The 21,985-nt window shown below is 39.7% G+C and overlaps 1 protein-coding gene across 1 annotated transcript in view; it reads right to left on the minus strand.

Moving 5' to 3' along the window:
• Nucleotides 1–21,985, minus strand: part of LOC126377002 (lateral signaling target protein 2 homolog) — a 64,554-nt gene that overhangs the window by 5,507 nt on the left and 37,062 nt on the right. The window contains exons 3-10 of the mRNA XM_050024578.1: nt 11,174–11,311; nt 8,269–8,459; nt 7,368–7,515; nt 5,958–6,219; nt 4,670–4,772; nt 2,684–4,063; nt 1,046–1,147; nt 318–541 (exon numbers count right to left, since the gene is read on the minus strand). Of these exons, the coding sequence (XP_049880535.1) occupies nt 318–541; nt 1,046–1,147; nt 2,684–4,063; nt 4,670–4,772; nt 5,958–6,219; nt 7,368–7,515; nt 8,269–8,459; nt 11,174–11,311 (2,548 nt within the window). The remainder of the gene's footprint in view (nt 1–317; nt 542–1,045; nt 1,148–2,683; nt 4,064–4,669; nt 4,773–5,957; nt 6,220–7,367; nt 7,516–8,268; nt 8,460–11,173; nt 11,312–21,985) is intronic.

The raw sequence follows: 21,985 nt of genomic DNA on the forward strand, positions 1-21,985 counted from the left end.
TCTTCTTTCTTTCTAGTAGATAGACCGCATTGAGATATAGTCGAAATCACTTTGTGAGACTGTCCTTTGTTTGGTAAGGACTTTTCAGGCTTGAATCACCTGATTGTCCGAAAAAGTAAGATGTTAAGCCGTTGGTCCCGGCTATTAGCCGTAAAAACACCTCCACCAACCCGCAGTGGAGCAGCGTGGTGGAGTATGCCACCCTCTGCATACCCCCTCCGGTTGATTGAGGGGAGGCCTGTGCCCAGCAGTGGGACGTATATAGGCAGTTTATGTTATGTGAGATATAGTCGTGAGCTTATATTATGTTATCTTACCGTTCTGTATGACCTGATCCTCGGTCGGCTCATACTCAATGGTCTGCGGCTTGTCGGGCGACACATCGGGCGGCGGGTCAGGTGTGTCTGGCGCTTCGGGCGTCTGATTCATTACGAACACGGATTTAAGGATGTTGCGCAGGTCAGCTGCGAAGTTGGTCTGCAGCTGGTCCGCCACGCCCGCTATGCAGACGAATAGTCTGTGGATCAGGTCTTCACTCGATCTGCAAATTTAAAAAAACACACGTCTATTAAAAAAACTTAGCAATCTCGCAAGTTTGTTTTGATATATAATATCGATAAATAAATGACAATAAATTCACAGTGGGTATTAGTAGCAATATTGATGTTCCAAATTCAAATTTAAAATTTGAACTCGTGATTTGTTGAACGAAAATTTAGAATTGCTTCGATTTTTAAAATAGGTATATTTTAATTGAGTGTTGTTGCATCGTGCTATGAAGCGCACCCAATAATGGAGCAACGTGATAGAATAAATTATATTTTAAAAGAAAAAACATTTATTATTTTCGGACACCACAGACACAGAAACGTACATTACATTTAACACAGGACTGAAACCACACGAAAAATAATATAAAAAATAACACTAAGAATAAAAATTATTAGAAAAAAAAACTTCGTATGCAATGTCCGGAGTGTAACACGGTAAGGACGTGATTTTAGTATGGACTATCCGGCGCGTGGTATAAGCGTGCGGCACTTACTTGAACTTCCCCCGCGCCTGCTGCCGCGCCGCCAGCTCCTGCGCCTGCAGCGCCAGCGCGATCTGCTCGTCCTCCGCGCACCCCTCGCCGCACGTCGCGCCGCTGATGTATACAAACACGTACACACATTATTATAAGTCTTTGGCGGCAGAAGTGTTATCCCACCCCTTTTATCGCTCCATCGGGAAGCCTCCCGCCTGGAAGCAATCTACCGTGGCCGACATGGAAGTCCTTAAATAGGCCCCGGACACAGGTTAGCCGCTGCAAGGATAATCTCTGCAGGGGATACCTGGTTGATGATTGCGATGAGTGCGAGTGTGGAGTATCACCACAAACTATGGCTCACCTTTTGTGCTGTCTTAAGTGCCCTCACTTTGTCATCCCTAGTTTGGTTAGGACATTACAGGCTGATCACCTGATTGTCCGAAAGTAAATGATCCGTGCTTCGGAAGGCACGTTATGCCGTTGGTCCTGATTACTACTTACTGATGTGTGAAGTAGTCGTTACATGTGCCATGTCAGGGGCCTTTGGCGGCTCAATAATAACTCTGACACCAGGGTTGATGAGGTTGGTAATTCACCTTACAACCCACACGATAGAAGAAGTGCCCTAACACCTATAACACTATTCACACCACGCACACCTTCACGAAGCTACTGACAATGCCGTAAGCGTTTAGTACAGAGATATACAGATGGAGGTTAACAAGATCACATCTAAGCATTTCATCTAAATAGCCGCCATAGGCGCCTGACATGCCTCATGTAATAACTACATACTTAAGTAAATAAGTAGTAACGGTGGCCGACTGCTTATCGTCAATTGGGCAGTTTCCTACATCAAAGATAAATTATGAAATTCTGATAACTAAATAAAGACAGATCTATGACATAAAAAGGCTGCTTTTTCATAGAAATTCCATAGAAATTTCGTGTTTTGACGTTTAGTAAAAAGTAACTGATTTGACTAGTTGGAAACTGCTCTATTGTCGATTCCTAACATACATAAGAACATAAACAGCCTATATACGTCCCACTACTGGGCACAGGCCTCCCCTCAATCAACCGGAGGGGGTATGGAGCATACTCCACCACGCTGCTCCAATGCGGGTTGGTGGAGGTGTTTTTACGGCTAATAGCCGGGACCAACAACTTAACGTGCCCTCCGAAGCACGGAATCATCTCACTTTTTCGGAAAATCAGGTGATTCACGCCTGAAAAGTGCTTACCTAACAAAGGACAGTCTCACAAAGTGATTTCGACAATGTCCCCATCGGGAATCGAACCCGGACCTCCAGATCGTGAGCCTGACGCTCTAACCACTAGACCACGGAGGCTGATGGAGGTTGTTGATTGCTTACATATTGCGTAGAAAGAAACAAAACTGTGTCCACGCGGCGGCAACGTCGCAAGACGAGCGCATGGCGATTGGCAAACGCTACGTTGCCGTTCCGTGCACACAGTTTCGATTCTTTTTACGCAAGATGGAAGCAATTAACAACAGACGATAGCGTACTCGCGACAGTAGGCCATCACAATATATCTACGAAAATTTAATGTATGTAAAAAAAATAATAGGATATTTTAAATCGTGATGTTTTGAGTTTGAATTTAATTACTATATAAAAGTTTTCGTACCTTTCGTCAACAAAATGATCCAAATTCAACTTCAACGGGGTTTGAGTTTGCGTCCTGTTATCCAATATTACAATACCCGGCGACCATTTCTTCTTTTTCTTACTCTTACTGCTCTTCCTACTCTTCTTCTTAGAACTACTCTGCGACGGCTCTGGAGTATCTTCTTCTACTAACGAACTCAATTTCTTATCACTCTCTCTCTGTCTTCTCAATTCTGTTATCACTTCGTCTATACTCCTGTACTCCTGTTCTGGGGTATTCGCACCCCAATCTTGCAATCTAGAAGACGCGGCTTCGCTCACAGACGACCCGGCCTCATTCTTCTGATGATCTTCTTCAACATAATTAATATTTACACTTTCATTATTTACAGAGAATGACCCTTCTAGTGCCGTGTCTTTTCTATCGACGTCCGGACTATTTAGTACCCTGTTCTGTTCCATATAGTGAGTAGATTGTATGTCTTTGCTTTGGTCTGTATCGGGCGATCTATCTAAGCTAGCGTTTTCAGTACTGACCCCCGAGTCGACCGGCGATTCATGCTCGCTCTCATAACCAAGCATGAATTTCACCCTGTCCTCCTCACTTCTGTCTATCGTCATAGCGGCAGAATGGAAACTGGTATTGTCACCGTCATTATCTACAAAGTTATGCCTATATTCCTCATTGGTTAGCAGTAAAGAACTTAAATTAGCGTTAGCTATAGATATATTAGTATTTACAATTTCCGAATCGATATTGTCTGGTATTATTAGTGGGAGATCAGCGTTTAGTATCGCGCCGTTTATATTCTCTTCCTCTTGGTTGAATACGGCAGAGTTGTTGTGTGAGAGGGATAGCACTACGGGCTCTTGGCTTATTGCGTTTGGTATTAGGTATCCGTGACTAGTGGAAGGTATGCAGCTGAGCTGTTCGTTTCTGGGTCCGTTGAAGCCGAACGCTTCGTCTTCTGTAGAAATCAAAGTAGGGACATCATTAGTCGAGAACGAATGTAGGGAATCTCTGTGTTCTACTATGTCGACTTCGCTTGTGGCTATGGAAGAGAGACGGTCGGCTATTTCCGTGACTTGTTCGTTTAAAGACGTGACTAAATCGTGGTCTGGGAGTTGTCTAGCGTCTGAGGTTGAAGCGGCGGCGTTGATTACTAGAGGATCGAACATGTTAAGGCCGTTTGTGGAGAGGTTCCTCAGGGACGCTAAGTCTTCCGCCCTGCTAGTCTTGCGTCGTTCTTCGTGGAATGTCTCAGGGGTCTCGCGAGGCTCAGGCTCGGACTCAGTCTCAGTGTCTTCGCTCAAACGTCTCAGGCCGTCGATGATCGGAGTCATCACTTCGATGTTGTCAGGGAGGTAGTCGCTGTCTGTTATCGTTGGTTCGCTTGAACTGGAAAAAGAAACAGAGTATCTGATAAAAAAGCTTCTCTTAAGTAACTTCATACCTGCTATCACCTTATTTATTTATTTATTTTCATGAGATTACTACCAATTATTTATTTTATTTTTAATAGGAGACCAATTTTAAAATGTTGTGTCCAAGGAGGATGGAAAGAATAAGTTGGACTGAAAGGGTCTTACTAATGAGGAAGTGCTAGTGAGAGTATGGGAAAAGAGGCAAATATTGAGAGTTATTGAGGATAGAAGAGGCCAGATGATTGGACACTTAACAAAACACGAATTTATTAATAAACAGCGGGTAGGATCGTAACGCCCGTCGATGAACTCTTGATGGGCACTTTAGGCTTGACAAATTGTATGTTCAAAATGAGTGTTTCTTTTTTCTTTAAATAAAATAGGCTCGCGTTTGACCAGAATCTCACCCGATGGTAAGTGACGTTGTGGTCTAGGGTGGATCACGCTTACCTAGTACATTCCTATTCACTCTAGCCTTGAAGACTCCCAGATTACAACGACTTGGAAAACAAACGAGTAGTGTTTTTGTATGTCAAAAGCTTTTGTGGAGGAAATAAACTTTTACATTTCTTTGCCTTACCTCGGCTGAGTATACAGGTCGCGGCAATGCGCGTGATCAGCGTAGAACCTAGTCACGAACTCCCCAATATCAGGATATTGGTAGTCGCTCGGATGCTCCGTCACTGGAAGTTATAAAGGAAAAATTTCGTATAAAATGTCTATATGTCTTAACACATCCGAGGAAATGTAGAAGGAAAATAAATTAATGAGTGTATCTGTGTATATCACCAATTCCGTTCGTCGCTCTTTCCTTTTAAAAAGTCTATTTTTTTACAAATATTTTTGGTGGAGGCTATTTTCCTCGCTTCAATGTTAGACTGTAAGCGAATATATAAATCACCAAAAACCGAGAAGGACTTACGATGACCAAATTGGAGATGTCCTTAGAAAAGGTTCAATACGATCTACTCTGAACCGGCGTGCGTGTATGAAGCGATTGATGAATGTGGAGGAAGCAAGAAAAGTGTGTCAGGATCGAAGCAAATGGAATTCTATAGTCTCTGCTTACCCCGGTGGGAAATAGGCGTGAGTTTATGTATGTATAAATCACCAAGCTGCTTATCTTTTTAAGCCGATATGAGTGATCTAATTTAACGTCGTCTTGGCCTTCCTCTACACCGTAACTTTTTAATTACTTACATAAAAAAATAATTTTCCAAATCAGTCCTGGGGGGTTAAAAGGCAACATCGAAGCAATTCATCTAAAAAAGCAATATCGCTATTTGATATTTGTGTGCATTGCGCACTTAATTTTATATGCGCAAATGTCAAATTGCAATACTGCTTTCTGAGATGAATTGCTTTCAAGAGGCCTTTTTAACCCCCCAGGCGTCTCTGAGTAATCGAGGAACATACATAAAAACAAGAAAGTGATCCTATAAGGGTTCCGTTTTTCCTTTCATGGTTCGGAACCCTAAAAAAGATCCCGACTAATTGAGAACCTCCTCCTTTTTTGAAGTCGGTTAATAAGTTTAAAACTTTTAACAAAAATAACCACTAGGCAAACCGAAGATGGATCAACCAATCGTCTACACAGTGATCCTTCATGTTAGAACAGACGCAATCCATCTGACGGGTTTGCATCCATTAAAGCATAAAATCATATTATTATGATCATATCGTGGGTGACTTTGCAAACTGACGTAACTGCATTATTTTGCTAAAATAATATGTGTCTTATTGACAATAGCAAAGGGTGCAAATCAGATTCGCTAAAAAATTCAGTTACGTCAGTTGGCGACGTCAACGGCGATATATGATTTTGATTTGAGAAGGGAATAAAACTTTTGTCAAAACCATTTACTTACCACTCGGCAAATCTAACCCGGCCAAGCTGGATATATCCTCATTCGTGCAAAGCAGTCGTTCCAGGGCCATGAGCTCCCGCCGGTCCAACGTCCAGAGCAGCGAGCGTATCTTGTGCAACAACGTGCGAAAGGGACGGAACATGTCTGACATCTCTTCTGGAGGCTTGTCTATGCTAAGAGGCCCTGAGGAGTATATAAGGAGCCCGCTTACGATGGCCAGGCGGGGTACTGCGAACATTAGCGCTGGGTCGTAGGAATCCACCTGGAAAATTAAGTGCATCTTTAGTTCTTGAACCATCATGACCATCTTCCACCTACAATTTAAGTTTTCTCGTCTGCCAGAACGCTCTCGACCAGACACTATCGTGTATGGTATCGACAGATTAGGCTCAAGCTCAGGATCAAGTTTTCGTACAAAAGCTATGGTAGTTAGACCTTTTGGTTATGAGTTAGCTAGCTAGACATCCAAGGGTCAGGTACCCTTACAAAGCCTATGAAGCATAGATCTCTGGTTAAGACACCAAGAACCGTCATATAAACATGCCTTGGTACATTGTAACTGATTGCTTCACAATGTTCATACCTCGATGCGAGAACTAGGAAATCTTATTATGTAAATATTATGTAGATACCTAGTGGTAAAGTTGTAAATGTGCAATTAGCATTTTAAGGGCAAAAGGGTATTGGTGTTGTAAAGTTAATAGTATGTATCTAACTGGAAAATGCATTAATAAAACATTATATACGTTTATAAAACAGAATTTACAAGTCCAGCTTATTAAACTTAGAGGAGACTGAGTGTGAAGAAAAGACATAAGACGCCTTCAGTTACCAACATCACCACTAATTTAAGAACCACGCTCTTGTCGGTATAGCATTATCCATGCTACTTTTTAGTAAAAAACAGCCTAGTGGTTTCCCTCTTGCCTTCCGCCGTAAACCAGCCGCGCTTCAGTTACCATAAAGGACTATAAACTAATGTATCTGTAACGTGTCGGTACCGGGACAAACGTGGACAACCCACTGCCACTTCAGTTTGCTAACTTCCAAAGCTATGTCGATAACTTTGGTTCTCTGTCGGATCACTTCATCCCCAGCATTAGGTATCCCGTTTTTCACAGGGTCCGCTTACCTAACCTGAAGATTTGACAGGTCCGGTTTTTTACAGAAGCGACTGCCTATCTGACCTTCCATTGAATTTCTCGGGAATGTGGGTTACCTCACGATGTTTTCCTTCACCGCTGAGCACGTGATAATCATTTATGATCCAAACATGAATTCGAAAACAAATTCGACAATCATTGGTTTAGGCCTATGCTGGATTCGAACCTGCGACCACAAAGTGAGAGGTAACCTCTGCTTATCCTGATGGGAAATGCGCGTCGGTTTTTGTATGTATGTAGATTTTACCTGTTCCTGAGTCAATAGATTCTGTTTGAGGGCTCTCCGCAGGCTCTCGGAGAACAGCACACAGATCAGCTGTTGCGCTTCAAACTCGTGTGGTGTCTTCACGTTCACCATCGCGCTGACGTAACACAGCTCGAACTCCGCAAATAGTCTGAAAACGAAATATTGTCAAATGAGCAAACAGAAATTATGATAACATGTCCAAAATAGTTATTTCTTGGCGACAATATCATAGGAATGCATCTTGCCGTGACGGTAACCTCCTTTCGGTGTCCTGTCTTTCATTCCTATGATATTATTGTTAGAAACCGCATAAGTGCTAGAAATTTTATTATGAAAGACAAAAGCATAAATTCTTTCTACTGGCAAGGTTTATGGACTCGCTTCAACAACCCTGGTATCAGTATTGAGCAGCCAGTCTCCTAATCTGGTTCCTGTTATAACTACTAATCATATATATATATATCTCTCTCTGTCTCTCTTTTTCGTAACCCCGCAACGAGGGTTGATGAGATTGTCGTGTTGTGGAATCATAAGTAATCACTAGTAGTACCTTATGATTATTATATTTTTCGGTCAATCAGCATCATCCACTATCCTAGTCAAATTAGGGACAGACTCTCTTGTGTTAGAATGAGACGGCACTACGTTAGAAAAGTACAACAAGCTCTCTTAATTTCGAGTTGCCTATGTAAAAATTGTACTTAAGCTACATGACCTTGAAAGGGTTGCCGGCTCAGGTGTACTTCCTTGTGTCTTCTTACAACATGGGGTCCTTCAAGCGAAGCGTGAAGAAGCACTAAGGAGGCCAGCATGGTAATCGCAACTGATACGAAATTGATTCATAGTCGAGCCAAAATGCTTGGCCATTATAAAAAAAACGAGTTCGTTTAATTAAACATACCTGTCAAATATCCTCAAGCTCTCGTGCAGCATATCATCCCGGTGCGACAAGGCGAGGCCTCGTGGTCGAAGGCATTGCTCCCTCAGCAAAGACCTGACGGTCTCCAGGCTTCTGGTCAGGGCTTTAGCTAGAGGCCGCATGGCGGCGGACTCTTCCTCGCGGTTCATGATTGATGAACCGGCTGCGAGGCACTGGAAGAGAGTTAGGTTAGGTTAGCTGGTTTTTTTAAGTCGCGGACAAGTGCGACAGCGTACCCGCGGCTTTACCACCATGGCGGTGATACGGACACTGAGGGGTTTTAGTCGATGCGAGCCCGACATAACCTTCTCGCTGCCCCCTGGAATGTATGCGGCAGGCATTTGCCTTCGCAAAAAAATATATACAGAGTGTTAGCGACATCGTAACGAAAACTTTAAGGGATGATTCAGGCCATGATATCAAGTGGAATTTACCACCGCAAAAGTATAGAACGGAAAATAATAAAAAAAAAAAACACTTGATATCAGCTCAGAATCATGGTCTGAATCATCCCCCTGAGTATTCGTTACTTACACTTACATCCCGTATAAAAAACGTGAGTTGATTTTACTTATTAAATTATTAGTCTGGTCTACATGACACTCGTGATTCTCCAACCCACATCTGAGACTTTCGTCTTTTAATTAATATCAACCAGGGGTAAGTGGATATGGGTCGGACACTAGGCTTGAAGTCAAAATCGGTGGACAAAGGCCGTCACATAACAGTGTCCTCGGTAAGGAAAAAGGTCATTGGAGAGATCAGCGGCCCGGTGGTTAGGAGACATTGTTGCAACGGCGGGAAAGTTGTGGATGAGGTTAGCGCAGGACTGAAAAGGATGCGGCAAAATGTAAGCGGCTTACACCCAATAGTGAGAAGATGCAGGCTTAGTGCATGAATGGATTAGTCTGGGGAATAAGTCTTTTTATAGATTTGTAAAAATCAGCCATCCATGTGGTTAGAGTGTTGGGCTCATGATCTGGAGGTCCAGGTTCGATTCCCAACAGGGACATTGTCTTTGTTTGCTAAAAACATTGTAGGCTTGAATCGAATCACCTGTTTGCCCGAAAAAGTAAGATGACTCCTTGCTTCGAAAGACAGGTTAAACAGTTGATCCCGGTAAAACCCGTAAGTCATTAAAAGGAAATGTAGTGGTTCATGTGAAGTTTAAGGTGATTTTTGTTCCACCTCCCTCCCACGTGTATACTATATTATTATTACTAGTCGGTTGTCCACTCCCACTTTCTCTTACTTCATTACGAATACGCGACAAACATAAACATCTAAACAAGATATCGTATACGAGGGGCGTTATGTCATACTCATTCATTATTTGTAAATACATCGCCTATCTACATGTGGTGTAACGATAAAGCATTGTACAATCATAGTAAGCTGTCATCATAGAATAGTATTGAAAATGGTTTGAATGTTTGCGTGTTTCATACACACACACACAACAACAACAGGAAACGCCCTGACAGACGGTAACCATAGAATAAGGTACGTATAAAACGGAAACACTCCGCTTCCCACCAGCAGCGTAACTAGGTTTACCTCACCCCCTCGGTCTTACTTTAGTATTTAATAGTTTGAGCGTCAGACGTCACGCCGACGTACGATAACGTCAATGTGTAGTGTCAGTGTAAAACGAGGTGTCTTGTATGAAGTGGTGTCAGGGTTAGGTATTATTGGGTCTTGAAAACCCACTGAAGTAAATAATAAAGTCGGAAATCATAGAATACTTAACATAGTCTACGAAACACAGAATCTTGTGGTGCTTCCAGCCTACAGTGTCCCCACCAAAACTGACAGTCACAAAGTTAAGTCCTTAGTGTCAGTATTTTAGGATTCGAAACCGCGTAACTACGATTTAGGACAGGGCATTGACTCGGATATCAATAACCGTTTTACTGTAAACCACAAATCGAATCTGAAGAAGTTGTGTCAGTATAGGCGGTACAAATATATCAACAACAGTACCGTTCTATAAAGACAGCTCACACACTCACATGATAAAGCTAGCCGAACGGTCACGTGCGTCCAAATATTGATAAACGAGTGTCGAGTCTGTATCGTGCGTGCGTGGACGCGTGATTATACTTGAATAAGACACCTGGGCCGAATGCGACCTGTTAGATAACTGCACATGTTTGGTGCGCAACGTGTTAAGTTTAGAACGGCTATTTATTCTTATTTTAAACATTGTTCGGCACTAGGAACATGACGTCACGCGTTCCTATTGCCTTTCTAATTCCTTGATTTCGATTGGCCGTAATTGAAAACCTTTTAGTTCTTGATACTTGTTAATTCAAATTCAAAAATATCTTTATACAGTAGATAACATAGTTACACTTTCAGTTACACACTCATCCGCCTAAAACTACTGCAGCTTCTCACAACCTGTATAGCCGGGGAAAAGAAGCTGCAAGAAAAACCTCGGCACAGGGCCCTAGACGTTCTTTAAAAAAAAAACAAAATATTGGTATACAATTGAGTAAATTAGCTGCCTAATATCAGTTCTCAGACAGTTAATCCCATGCATTCATATCTTCTAAATAATCACTTACTAAAGTTGACTACCCTATTGTGATCCTTACGCCCACCGAATAGGCTTCAGGGGTGACTCTTTGAACAAGTAGGTACGTTTATATAGTGATTGTTTATAACGGCTTTTATATTCTTATTTTAAACATCATTGTGCAACACTAGGATCATGTGACGTCATGCGTTCCTTTTGTCTTAACTCCTTGACTTCGGATGGCTGTAACTATTTCATTTTACAACGAATTTCGATTCGAATTGATTAGAAATATTAGTGTATTTTGGAACGCACACCTAATAGACTTCGAGAGTGACTCTTTCTATAAGTAAATGATGCACCAACCTCAGCACCAAACCAAAGCTGCCCAGCCAAGTTATCCTGCAGCACGTCTTCTGGAAACTTGACACGGAAACCTCGCGCCACCCGTTCGTCGCCCAATAGCTGGTCCATTATCTGGCTCGTGATGTTCAGCACTCGGTCCTGGAAAGAATGAAAAAGACGTTTTAATGAGCTGGGTAGCAGTTTTTTACTTTGTCTGAGTTCGTGTTCACCCTTATGTTAGTGGGCTCAGTTTTCCGCATTTAGGCTCTTAAGATGGTCCATTATAGGTACGTGCTGTTGTAGACTATGAAAGCCAACCTAACTCCTTCCAGAAGCGACCTAATTCTTTTGAGGATTTGTACCTGTTCTGCTGTCGCTCCCGTGCAGACCAAGATTACATGGGAGGCAGTTTCTTCTGCATCCGAGGCGACTGTCTGTTAGCCCTTGCGTTGATGTATAGAAAAATAAGACGCAGTGGCCAAGTTTTATAGGTCACTTTATTTTATTACCTAGGTCAGTTACAATTTCTAACACTAGATAAGTACACTGAACAAAAATAGTTAAAAACCACAGATCATAGAATAAAAGGGAGATATGCCCTCAGCACTAAATCACACGAGTCCGCATGTCGCCTGTTAACTCATGTCGGCGTGGGAAGCGGCCGCACCAAGACATTTCTGGCTGGACCGCTACATCGACTTACCTGCTCTACTAACGACTAACGACTTCCGTGGTCCAGTGGTTGAGCGTTGGGCTCACGATCCGGAGGTCCCGAGTTCGATTCCCGGTGGGAACATATCACAAAAATTACTTTGTGGGCCCTAGTTTCGTTAGGCCATTACTGGCTGATTACCTGATTGTCCGAAAGTAAAATGATCCGTGCTTCGGAAGGCACGTTAAGCCGTTGGTCCCGGTTACTACTTACTGATGTAAGTAAGTAGTCGTTACATGAGCCATGTCAGGGGCCTTTGGCGGCTCAATAGTAACCCTGACACCAGGGTTGATGAGGTTGGTTACTCCACCTCCTAACCCACACGATAGAAGAGAAGATTACGTACTAACACAAGCGCGTAACGATACCAAAGAAGCAATGAATGATATGGATAGTTTTATAACACGATCGACGTCTCATATAATATGCTCGTTTTGTGCATATTTCGTTCCTACTGGCTATGCTTTCGCGGCATCTCTCTATAATAAGTACTCTGTGCTCAAAACTATACCTCGGTTAACGACCCGATTTGGCACTGAAACTGTAATCAATATAATTAAACACATGTTTAATTTGCAACGCCGAATCACGATGTGTTCATTAGCGAACCGATTGTTCATAATTATGTTTGGTATCCAAATAGGTGAACTATTACGAACGGGTAATCTGTTTGTTACATGAACGATAGATATTCGTTTTAGACTCGTGTGTATTTGATTTTTTTTGAAAAAGCCTAACAATAGAGCGTGTGCGCGGGCGCTCTATTGTGACAGTTAACATGTCTTCTGATGACGAGTCGCTCTGTCCACCTCAATAGGGATTACGAGCGCGTTTACTATTATAAATACAGGAATGTGTTAGTTTCCTTATATAAACAGCTCTGATAAATAGGTACGTGTTAGTAACATTGCAAAGGACGGGCGTTTTTTTCTTATTACCTACGTGTAATTATTTACACATAATAATGTAGATAATAGTGCTAATTCCTGTAGACACCATCTAATTTTATTTTAAGTTACCTATTTTCTTATCCGACGAAAAAGAAAGGGACAGGTAATCGACAAGCATAAAATTTATAACAAATCACAAAAAAACAACCCTATACAATTTTACATTGGCCAATAACCCGACAAAATTAAGTTGACAGCACACGTCAAACGGTTTGCATACCAGCGAGATACATTAATTTACTCATTCTTCTTAAAATTATCAGCTATCAATCAAAAATCTCATTCTTAACACGTAAGTGCGAGCGAGGCAGACTACGCGCTCCTTACTGTTATTCAAGGTCGTCAAAGACCCAATTACCATACAAATTATATTGAAGATAGACTACGGTACGGTTACCAAAACCCCTCGAGATCCGTATCACCACCGTTATACCAAAACTATGGGTACGGTTTCGCATTCTTCCACGGTCTTCTCTCTAACCTAACCCAACCTGGACACTATCGAGGATCAAGTTTTGATACAAAAGCTATGGTAGTTAGACCTTTTGGTTATTAGTTAGCTAGCTAGACATCCAAGGGTCAGGTACCCTTACAAAGCCTATGAAGCATAGATCTCTGGTTAAGACACCAAGAACCGTCATATAAACATGCCTTGGTACATTGTAACTGATTGCTTCACAATGTTCATACCTCGATGCGAGAACTAGGAAATCTTATTATGTAAATATTATGTAGATACCTAGTGGTAAAGTTGTAAATGTGCAATTAGCATTTTAAGGGCAAAAGGGTATTGGTGTTGTAAAGTTAATAGTATGTATCTAACTGGAAAATGCATTAATAAAACATTATATACGTTTATAAAACAGAATTTACAAGTCCAGCTTATTAAACTTAGAGGAGACTGAGTGTGAAGAAAAGACATAAGACGCCTTCAGTTACCAACATCACCACTAATTTAAGAACCACGCTCTTGTCGGTATAGCATTATCCATGCTACTTTTTAGTAAAAAACAGCCTAGTGGTTTCCCTCTTGCCTTCCGCCGTAAACCAGCCGCGCTTCAGTTACCATAAAGGACTATAAACTAATGTATCTGTAACGTGTCGGTACCGGGACAAACGTGGACAACCCACTGCCACTTCAGTTTGCTAACTTCCAAAGCTATGTCGATAACTTTGGTTCTCTGTCGGATCACTTCATCCCCAGCATTAGGTATCCCGTTTTTCACATGGTCCGCTTACCTAACCTGAAGATTTGACAGGTCCGGTTTTTTACAGAAGCGACTGCCTGTCTGACCTTCCATTGAATTTCTCGGGAATGTGGGTTACCTCACGATGTTTTCGTTCACCGCTGAGCACGTGATAATCATTTATGATCCAAATATGAATTCGAAAACAAATTCGACAATCATTGGTTAAGGCCTGTGCTGGATTCGAACCTGCGACCTCAAAGTGAGAGGCAAGCGTTCTACCAACTGGGCTACCACGGATACGGATCACTTCATTTTGGATTTTATCACTGAGAGAAACTCGGAGCATAGCTCTTTCCATAGCACACCGAGTGACTTTTGACTTGCGAAATATTCTTCTTAGGACTTCGTATTAAAAGTGGCCGTATTCACACAAATACTTAGTTAATCAATTGAGGTAATTTCAACCTTATTAAAATACCTTTTGCCGATTTATCCAAGAAGCAGGTATCAGACTAGTGTCCGAAAATAACCCTGACGGTTCTAATTTAAGTTGCCTTCGCGGTATTTAAACCTTTACCGCAACCTTAAGCAGGTCAATGGCTTAACTGCTAAGCCACCTTGCTACAATAAAAAATATATTTGCTGTGATCACGTGACGAGTGGTTTCTTATTATTTTACTCACGCTACAATATACTTAACCGACAGAGGGATTGCGTCCTCTAACATGATGGACTAATGTTATGGGCGATAGGCTGATCCCTTATCACCATAAGGTTCATCATATCCATCTTAGGACTTCGTATCAACAGTGGCTGCAAGTTGTCTTTGATTACTTGTGGCTCTGCCCACCCCATTTGGGATTACGGGCGTGAGTTTATGTATGTACAATATACTTAATTTACTTTGTATTAGTACATGTTTACCCAGATACATAGTAAGTGGAATTCCGTTCTCTCTGCCTACGCCGACGGGAATAGGCGTGATGTACTTATTTTGTGTAGGTAGTTCTTTTAATTATTTATTATGTTGTACAAAATTTTCCTGTACCCAATGGTTGCTTGGAAGAAATTGCTGCATGAGCAATAAGGCCGCCTGTTGTGCTTTTCTGTATATGTTGTCCTTATCTCTGTATTTTGTGTCCATTGTGCTCAATAAAGAATTTTATCTATCTATCTATCTCAGATTACCCCAATCGGCATATAGTTTTTTTTTTTTTTTTTTCTTTTATTAAATAAAAATAACAACCTTAATCTAATACAATTTACTGTCCACCAAAATGGAGGGCCATTTGAACGTGGACTAGCCATCATCACTGGCGTGACGTACAAAGAAGTATTATTAACCAAGATCAACAATTAGTTGAGTGTAGGTACGCAGCGTGAGCGTGAGTTGTGAGCTTATATTATGTAGTATAATCAAAACTATAATTAATAGATCCAATCCAACCATAATCATACATCTACTACTAAACAACATTAAAACTAAACAGACACGTTATAGAAAAAAACTTTATACTAAAACCTAGCACATCGGGTGTCTGTATTCGTATATCCGTAAGAGTTAGCAATGTGTTTTCGAGTAACTTATGTTCCGAACATCTGTCATTGTTTCATTAGGTACACATCAATATTAATTAACAAACTGGCAGGTGGAAAGTGCGAGCAAGCTGTAACTATTCATAATGTTCTATATTTTAGTAGGTATATAGAGAGACAGGCTTGGTAATAACAGAAACTATATTTAACACGTTAAGTACTGCAGCTATGCCGCTATGATAGCGGTTTGACACATGAATACAAAAATACGGAAGTAAAATGACGAATTATTTATCGAAAAATACAATCAAACGCGACTTGCACCTGACATTTGGATTTAGAACTAGTATTGCAAGTAGTATTGATAACACACATACATACATAAACACACGCCCGTAATCCCTAATGGGGTGGGCAGAGCCACAAGTAATCAAAGACAACTTGCAGCCACTGTTGATACGATGTCGTAAGCTGGATATGATGATGAAGTATTGATAAATAAGTTTTTAAATAAAATAGCTGACTGCACATCACTATTGACAATAAAGTACATCCACGTACAGTTATTTGCTACTTTAACGTAGTTTTTAATGAATACGAAGCCTTAGCCGCTGGGCCGCCGTTTATTCCAGTATACAGGGTGTTGGTGACACCGTAACGAAAACTTTGTGTGGAATTTTCCGTCGCAATAGTATGAAACTGAAAATAATTACAATAAACATTAAAATTTTCAATAATTTTCCGACAGAAAGTTCCAGATGAAATCAACTGAGAATCATGGTCTGAATCATCGCCCTCAGTATACGTTACCATGACACTAACACCCTGTATTTTATGTATAAGTACTGATTCTAATTTGTATTGCATTGTCTTCTCGGGCGTGTCTTAAACATCGACAGAGACTGGACTTGGTTCACCATCCATCGCCATCATCTTAGAATATCATAACAAAAGTGGCTACAAGTTGTTGTTTGATTACTTTAGCTCTGCTATTAAGATTTCAGGCGTAAGTTTATTGTACCTATTGACATCTCCCTAGAGTTACTGACCTAACTTGAAGTTGTGACAGGTCCAGTTTCTTAAAGAATATTTACAAGTTTATTTATTATTGTACATGGACTGGAACTGGTTCTGTCCTCTTTAAATACATGTACGACTGGTGTATTGTTTGGAGTTTCGGGGAGGGGCGCACGGTACACATAGGTAAGAGCGATGTACTGCCGTGTCTACCGGGTGAGCTGCAATGTCCTACTACCCACAACATTATTTTTATTTGATTATGTTCTGTACTTTAATTGTTCTTGATGTATATAATGTTTTTGAACGTTGTATAAATTGATTGATGACAGGAAACCTAGCATCGAGACAAACCATTCCTGGTTTAGCGATGATATGCGTCAAAACTGTATACTCAAAGTTTAATTAAGTAAATAAATAAAAAATAAAATAAAAAATATATAATAAATTGTTACCACGTAGCCTTGAGAACTCATCTCTGGTGAACTTGCAAGCACATGCAACCAGTCTAGCCGGGCGTTGTCCTGTCGACAGCTGTCACTCAACAGGCAGGTGTAATTTACTTACATAGTGCGTGTAAACGAGGCATCAACGCGCCACAAGAGAATAACATTTTAAAAGTTATGAAATTAATTACGATCATTATGTTATGCGGGTGATTCTTTTGCAACGCAATTTATTCTTTCATGCTTTCTTATTACATTACATTTGTCGCTTGTATATATTTATTTTGTTGTTACTCGTCATGATTATTATATATGGGTCGTTCTTCTTTTTTATCGACAATAAAAAGACATTTTCTCAATTTATCGGATTTAACATCTTTAAAATTATAACGGCATTAAATATTTTAAAACATCATATAAAGATGTGTCTGTAGAGGACCATTTAGAGGTTCTCTTTATCTTGGTAACATACTTTTCTTTGTAGACACATTCCAAAAAATATTGTGACAGAGTGGTCCTTTTCATCGGAGACAGCATTTTAATTTACCACTCTGTCACAGAATTTTGTGAAAAACAATCAAGCTGCTTTAAGGACTAATTGAGGAACCGATTAGTATTTTGCTTGTATTTTGAGTATAATAAGATAACTATATTTTTGGACAATGGAAACATGAAACAAAATTCTAAAACATAACTTATCAGAAGCAGAACGAAGGACAGATCATTGTCGATAAAAAAGAAGAACGACCCATTTACAAAGGTCAACATCGAGGGTGGTTGCAATACGTCCAATATTCTCCTTCTAAGGGTCAATACTAAGTATGTAGTCGTTACATGAGCCATATCTGGGGGTCATAATCACGGCGCAATAGTAACCCCGACGCCAGGGCTGATGAGGTTGTCTATTTTTTTTTAAATAACGCCTAGGGCCCTGTGTCGAGGTTTTCCTGCAGTTTCTTTTCCCCGGCTATACAGGTTGTGAGAAGTTTCAGTAGTTTTAGGCGGATGAGACTTTCGGTAGATGACGATTCAAAGTATAACTATGTTACCAACTGAATAAAGATATTTTTGAATATGATCTCAGCAACCCACTTGAGAGGACTGAGCCGCTAAAGGCCTCTAACATACGTTCAATAAAAGCGCTAATTTACGACCTTATATAAGTATGTATCTTTATGTATGTTTTAAGTATATTACAGACACTTCTGCCAGACCAGGCAGTAAACTTATTGACTGTACTGTCTTTTACAGTACAAAACTTTTTATTGACGGTAGTCAGCCATGTACCACGAATGGTACTTCATCTTTAAACTAGACAATAAGACAAAAGAGAAGCTTGGAATATTAAAACTAGTTCACCAAAATATTCAAGGCTTCTCTGGCAAAGAATTAGACGTAGAATTATTTTTAGAGACATTTTTTATTGACATTTTATGTATTACAGAGCATTGGTTAAAGGATTATGAATTGTTATTCGGTTTTAAAAATTATCATTTCGCTAGCGCTTTCTGTCGAAAGATCAAATTACGTGGTGGCTCCCTTATTTTTATCAGAAATAGTTTAAAATATAAAGAACGCAAAGATATTACTGGACTTTCGATAGAGGGCACTATGGAGATTTCATGTATAGAAACAGAGAAACATATTGTTGTAGCCGTATACAGACCCCCATACAGTGCTAACTTCACAGTTTTTGAATCAGTGATGGAAAATGTACTGAAGGTCATATCTAAAAGTAATAAAGCCATTATAGTGTGTGGAGATTTTAACGTTGATTTATATGAAGTAGATTCAATTACAACTAGATTTCTAAGTTTGTTTACATCTTTTAACCTTGTTAATATATTTATGGAGCCAACTAGAATTACAGAAACAACTGCCTCATGTTTAGATAACGTTTTTTGCAATTGCGACTTTCAAGACAACAGTATCCTTAACTGTTTTAAGTCAGATCACAGTGGGCAGCTGGTCAGTTTTCCAGTACTTAAAAATGTTCAGAAAATTAAATTTCGTACACGACCCATCACTGATACTCGGATAGAGAAATATCGAAATAGTCTTATAAGTAACTTACCTTGTCCAAACTTTGATACAGACAATCCTGACGATTTTTACAGGGATTTCTTTACTATTATCCATAAAGAATTTGAAAATAATTTTCCTCAAAAGGTAGTTACCAACAGTCAATCATTCAAGTTCAGTGACTGGGCTACCGTAGGCATTCGCAAAAGTAGAAATACTCTTTATTCTTTATATGAGGAAAAAACGTATACACACACTGATAGTTTTAAAAGCTACGTCAAAAATTATTCTAAAATATTTCGAAGAGTGTGTTATACAGCCAAACAGATGCATATTAGTAGTAAAATAAAGACCGCGGATAATAAAATAAAGGCAGTTTGGCAAGTAATAAATAGCGAAACAAAGGCTTCGAAACCGCGTGAATTAGAATATAATATAGAATCGAGCACTGGGTTAGTTAAACAAGATAAAGATGTAGCTGAAGTGTTTGATAAATTCTTTACGAACATCCCTGTAAAAACTACAGAATCTCTCAGGTCCTCTCCTGTTCAAGCTGATATATTGTTGAAAAGTAATGTTACTGCTTGCACTGAATTATTTGATTTTAAACGCGTTGATCCGAGTCGTATTGTTAAAGTATTCAAACAGCTGAAACTTAAAACCTCGAAAGATTTATGGGGATTGTCTGTCAAATTGATGAGCTCTGTTATTGATATCTTAGCACCATATCTAGCTTACATTTTTAATATGAGTGTTGAAAATAGCACTTTTCCAAGTTTAATGAAAATCAGTAAAGTTATACCTCTTTTTAAATCGGGCACAAAATCAGACCCCACGAATTATAGACCGGTTTCTATTCTACCAGTACTTAGTAAAATTTTCGAGAAAATTATTCTCGACCAACTGCTATGTCATTTTAATCTAAATAACTTACTTCACAGCCAGCAGTTTGGTTTTACTAAGGGTCGGTCTACAACAGACGCGAGTGTCACATTTGTTCGACACATTTTCGATGCTTGGGAGAAGTTGCAGAATGCCGTAGGAGTATTCTGTGACTTGTCTAAGGCATTCGACTGCGTGGATCACGAGACCTTGCTTTTGAAATTGAGGCACTATGGATTAAATAATGGAGCTCTCAGTTTGTTAAATTCATATCTAGGTGATAGGATACAAAAGGTACAAATTAATAGTACGACTTCTTCGGGCTCTCATGTTCAAATGGGAGTTCCTCAAGGATCCATTTTGGGGCCGTTCCTTTTTTTAGTGTACATAAATGATTTACCTTATGTAGTACAGAACCAAGCTGACATTGTACTGTTCGCGGATGATACTTCTCTTATATTTAAAATCGATAGAAAGTTAGAGGAACTTGACGAAGCAAACAGCGCTGTGTCGCAGGTTCTAAGCTGGTTTACAGTAAATAACCTAGTTCTAAATGCTAAGAAAACGAAGTGTATTAAATTTGTTCTACCAAACGTAAAGAAAGTAAATAATAACATTAAAATTAACGACGAGAAACTAGATTTTGTTGAACACACCGTTTTCTTAGGAATTACTGTAGATTCAAAACTTCAATGGGGCCCACATATTGTATCACTAGCGGGCAAGCTAAGTTCAGCAGCATATGCCGTCAGAAGAATCCGACAACTCACAGATGTACCCACTGCTAGACTTGTCTACTTCAGCTACTTCCACAGCATAATGTCTTACGGTATTTTATTGTGGGGTCGAGCCGCTGATGTAGAAACTATTTTCATTATTCAAAAAATGGCAGTTCGCGCTATTTATAATCTGCGTTGTCGGGACTCTTTAAGGGAGCTGTTTAAAGAAATAAATATACTGACGGTCGCAAGTCAATATATTTATGAAAACATTATGTATGTGCGTAAAAATGTATCTCTCCTTCCGAGAAACTGTGAAAGGCATACTTACAATACAAGGAATAAAAATAAAATTGTTGTTCAAAATTCTAGATTAAGTAAATTAAATTCATCTTTTTTGGGGTTATGTATACGTTTTTACAATAAAATACCAGATAATATTTTAAATTTGTCAGAGAACAAATTTAAAGCTCACGTGAAGCTTACTTTATGTAAAAAAGCCTATTATAAGATTAATGATTACCTAAATGATAAAAATGTCTGGTATTGAATGTGTTCCTCTAGTTATTAAATAACTTGTAATGTACCCTCATTGATTTAAAAGATGTGTTGCTGTTGCAGTTTCTTGTCATTTCTTCTCCTCAGCCATAACACCTTGCGAAATGACGTAAATTCAAAAATGTTACATTGACCTTCAACAAGTTTATCCATGATAATTACGTTGAATAAATGATTCTGATTCTGATTCTGATTCTATAGGTTAGACACTCAAGTTCCGTAAACAAAGAGAATATTACGATGAATTGTCATGGTATTCACATGACGTTATATTGACAAGATGACTTTATGATTGTCCGTTATTTGAGTTCTACCACGATGTATTATATTCTATTGTTTAGTACTTGTTCGCCGGACCTTCGCCTATCAAAGGAGACATATATAATGAATCTGACTATTTAAGACTAATATACATCATGACTCATTTAAAAGCCACGCTCTTATCGGTGTAGCATTCTCCATGCTACCTTTTTAGGGAAAAATAGAGCAGTGGTTTCTCTCTTGCCTTCCGCCACGCAGTACTCTGTCTGAATAGGTATTAAGATGAAGTATTTACCTAAGTTTAAAAGATAAAGTGTACAGTTTGTGTCCTTTCTATATCCTGATCCCTTGTCACCACAAGAATCATCATATCTATCTTAGGACTTCTCATCAACAGTGGGTACGGTCACGAGTACTAATGTATACACTTTGCAACCATGTCACTTTAACTTTTTTGACAATTTAAACCGTAAGCCTCATTAAATGTCAAATATGATAGTACGACAGGGTTCTAAGGTGGGTACATGATATTGCTCATGA

The sequence above is a fragment of the Pectinophora gossypiella genome, chromosome 22 (genome assembly GCF_024362695.1).
Source record: "Pectinophora gossypiella chromosome 22, ilPecGoss1.1, whole genome shotgun sequence".
Classification (NCBI taxonomy): domain Eukaryota; kingdom Metazoa; phylum Arthropoda; class Insecta; order Lepidoptera; family Gelechiidae; genus Pectinophora; species Pectinophora gossypiella.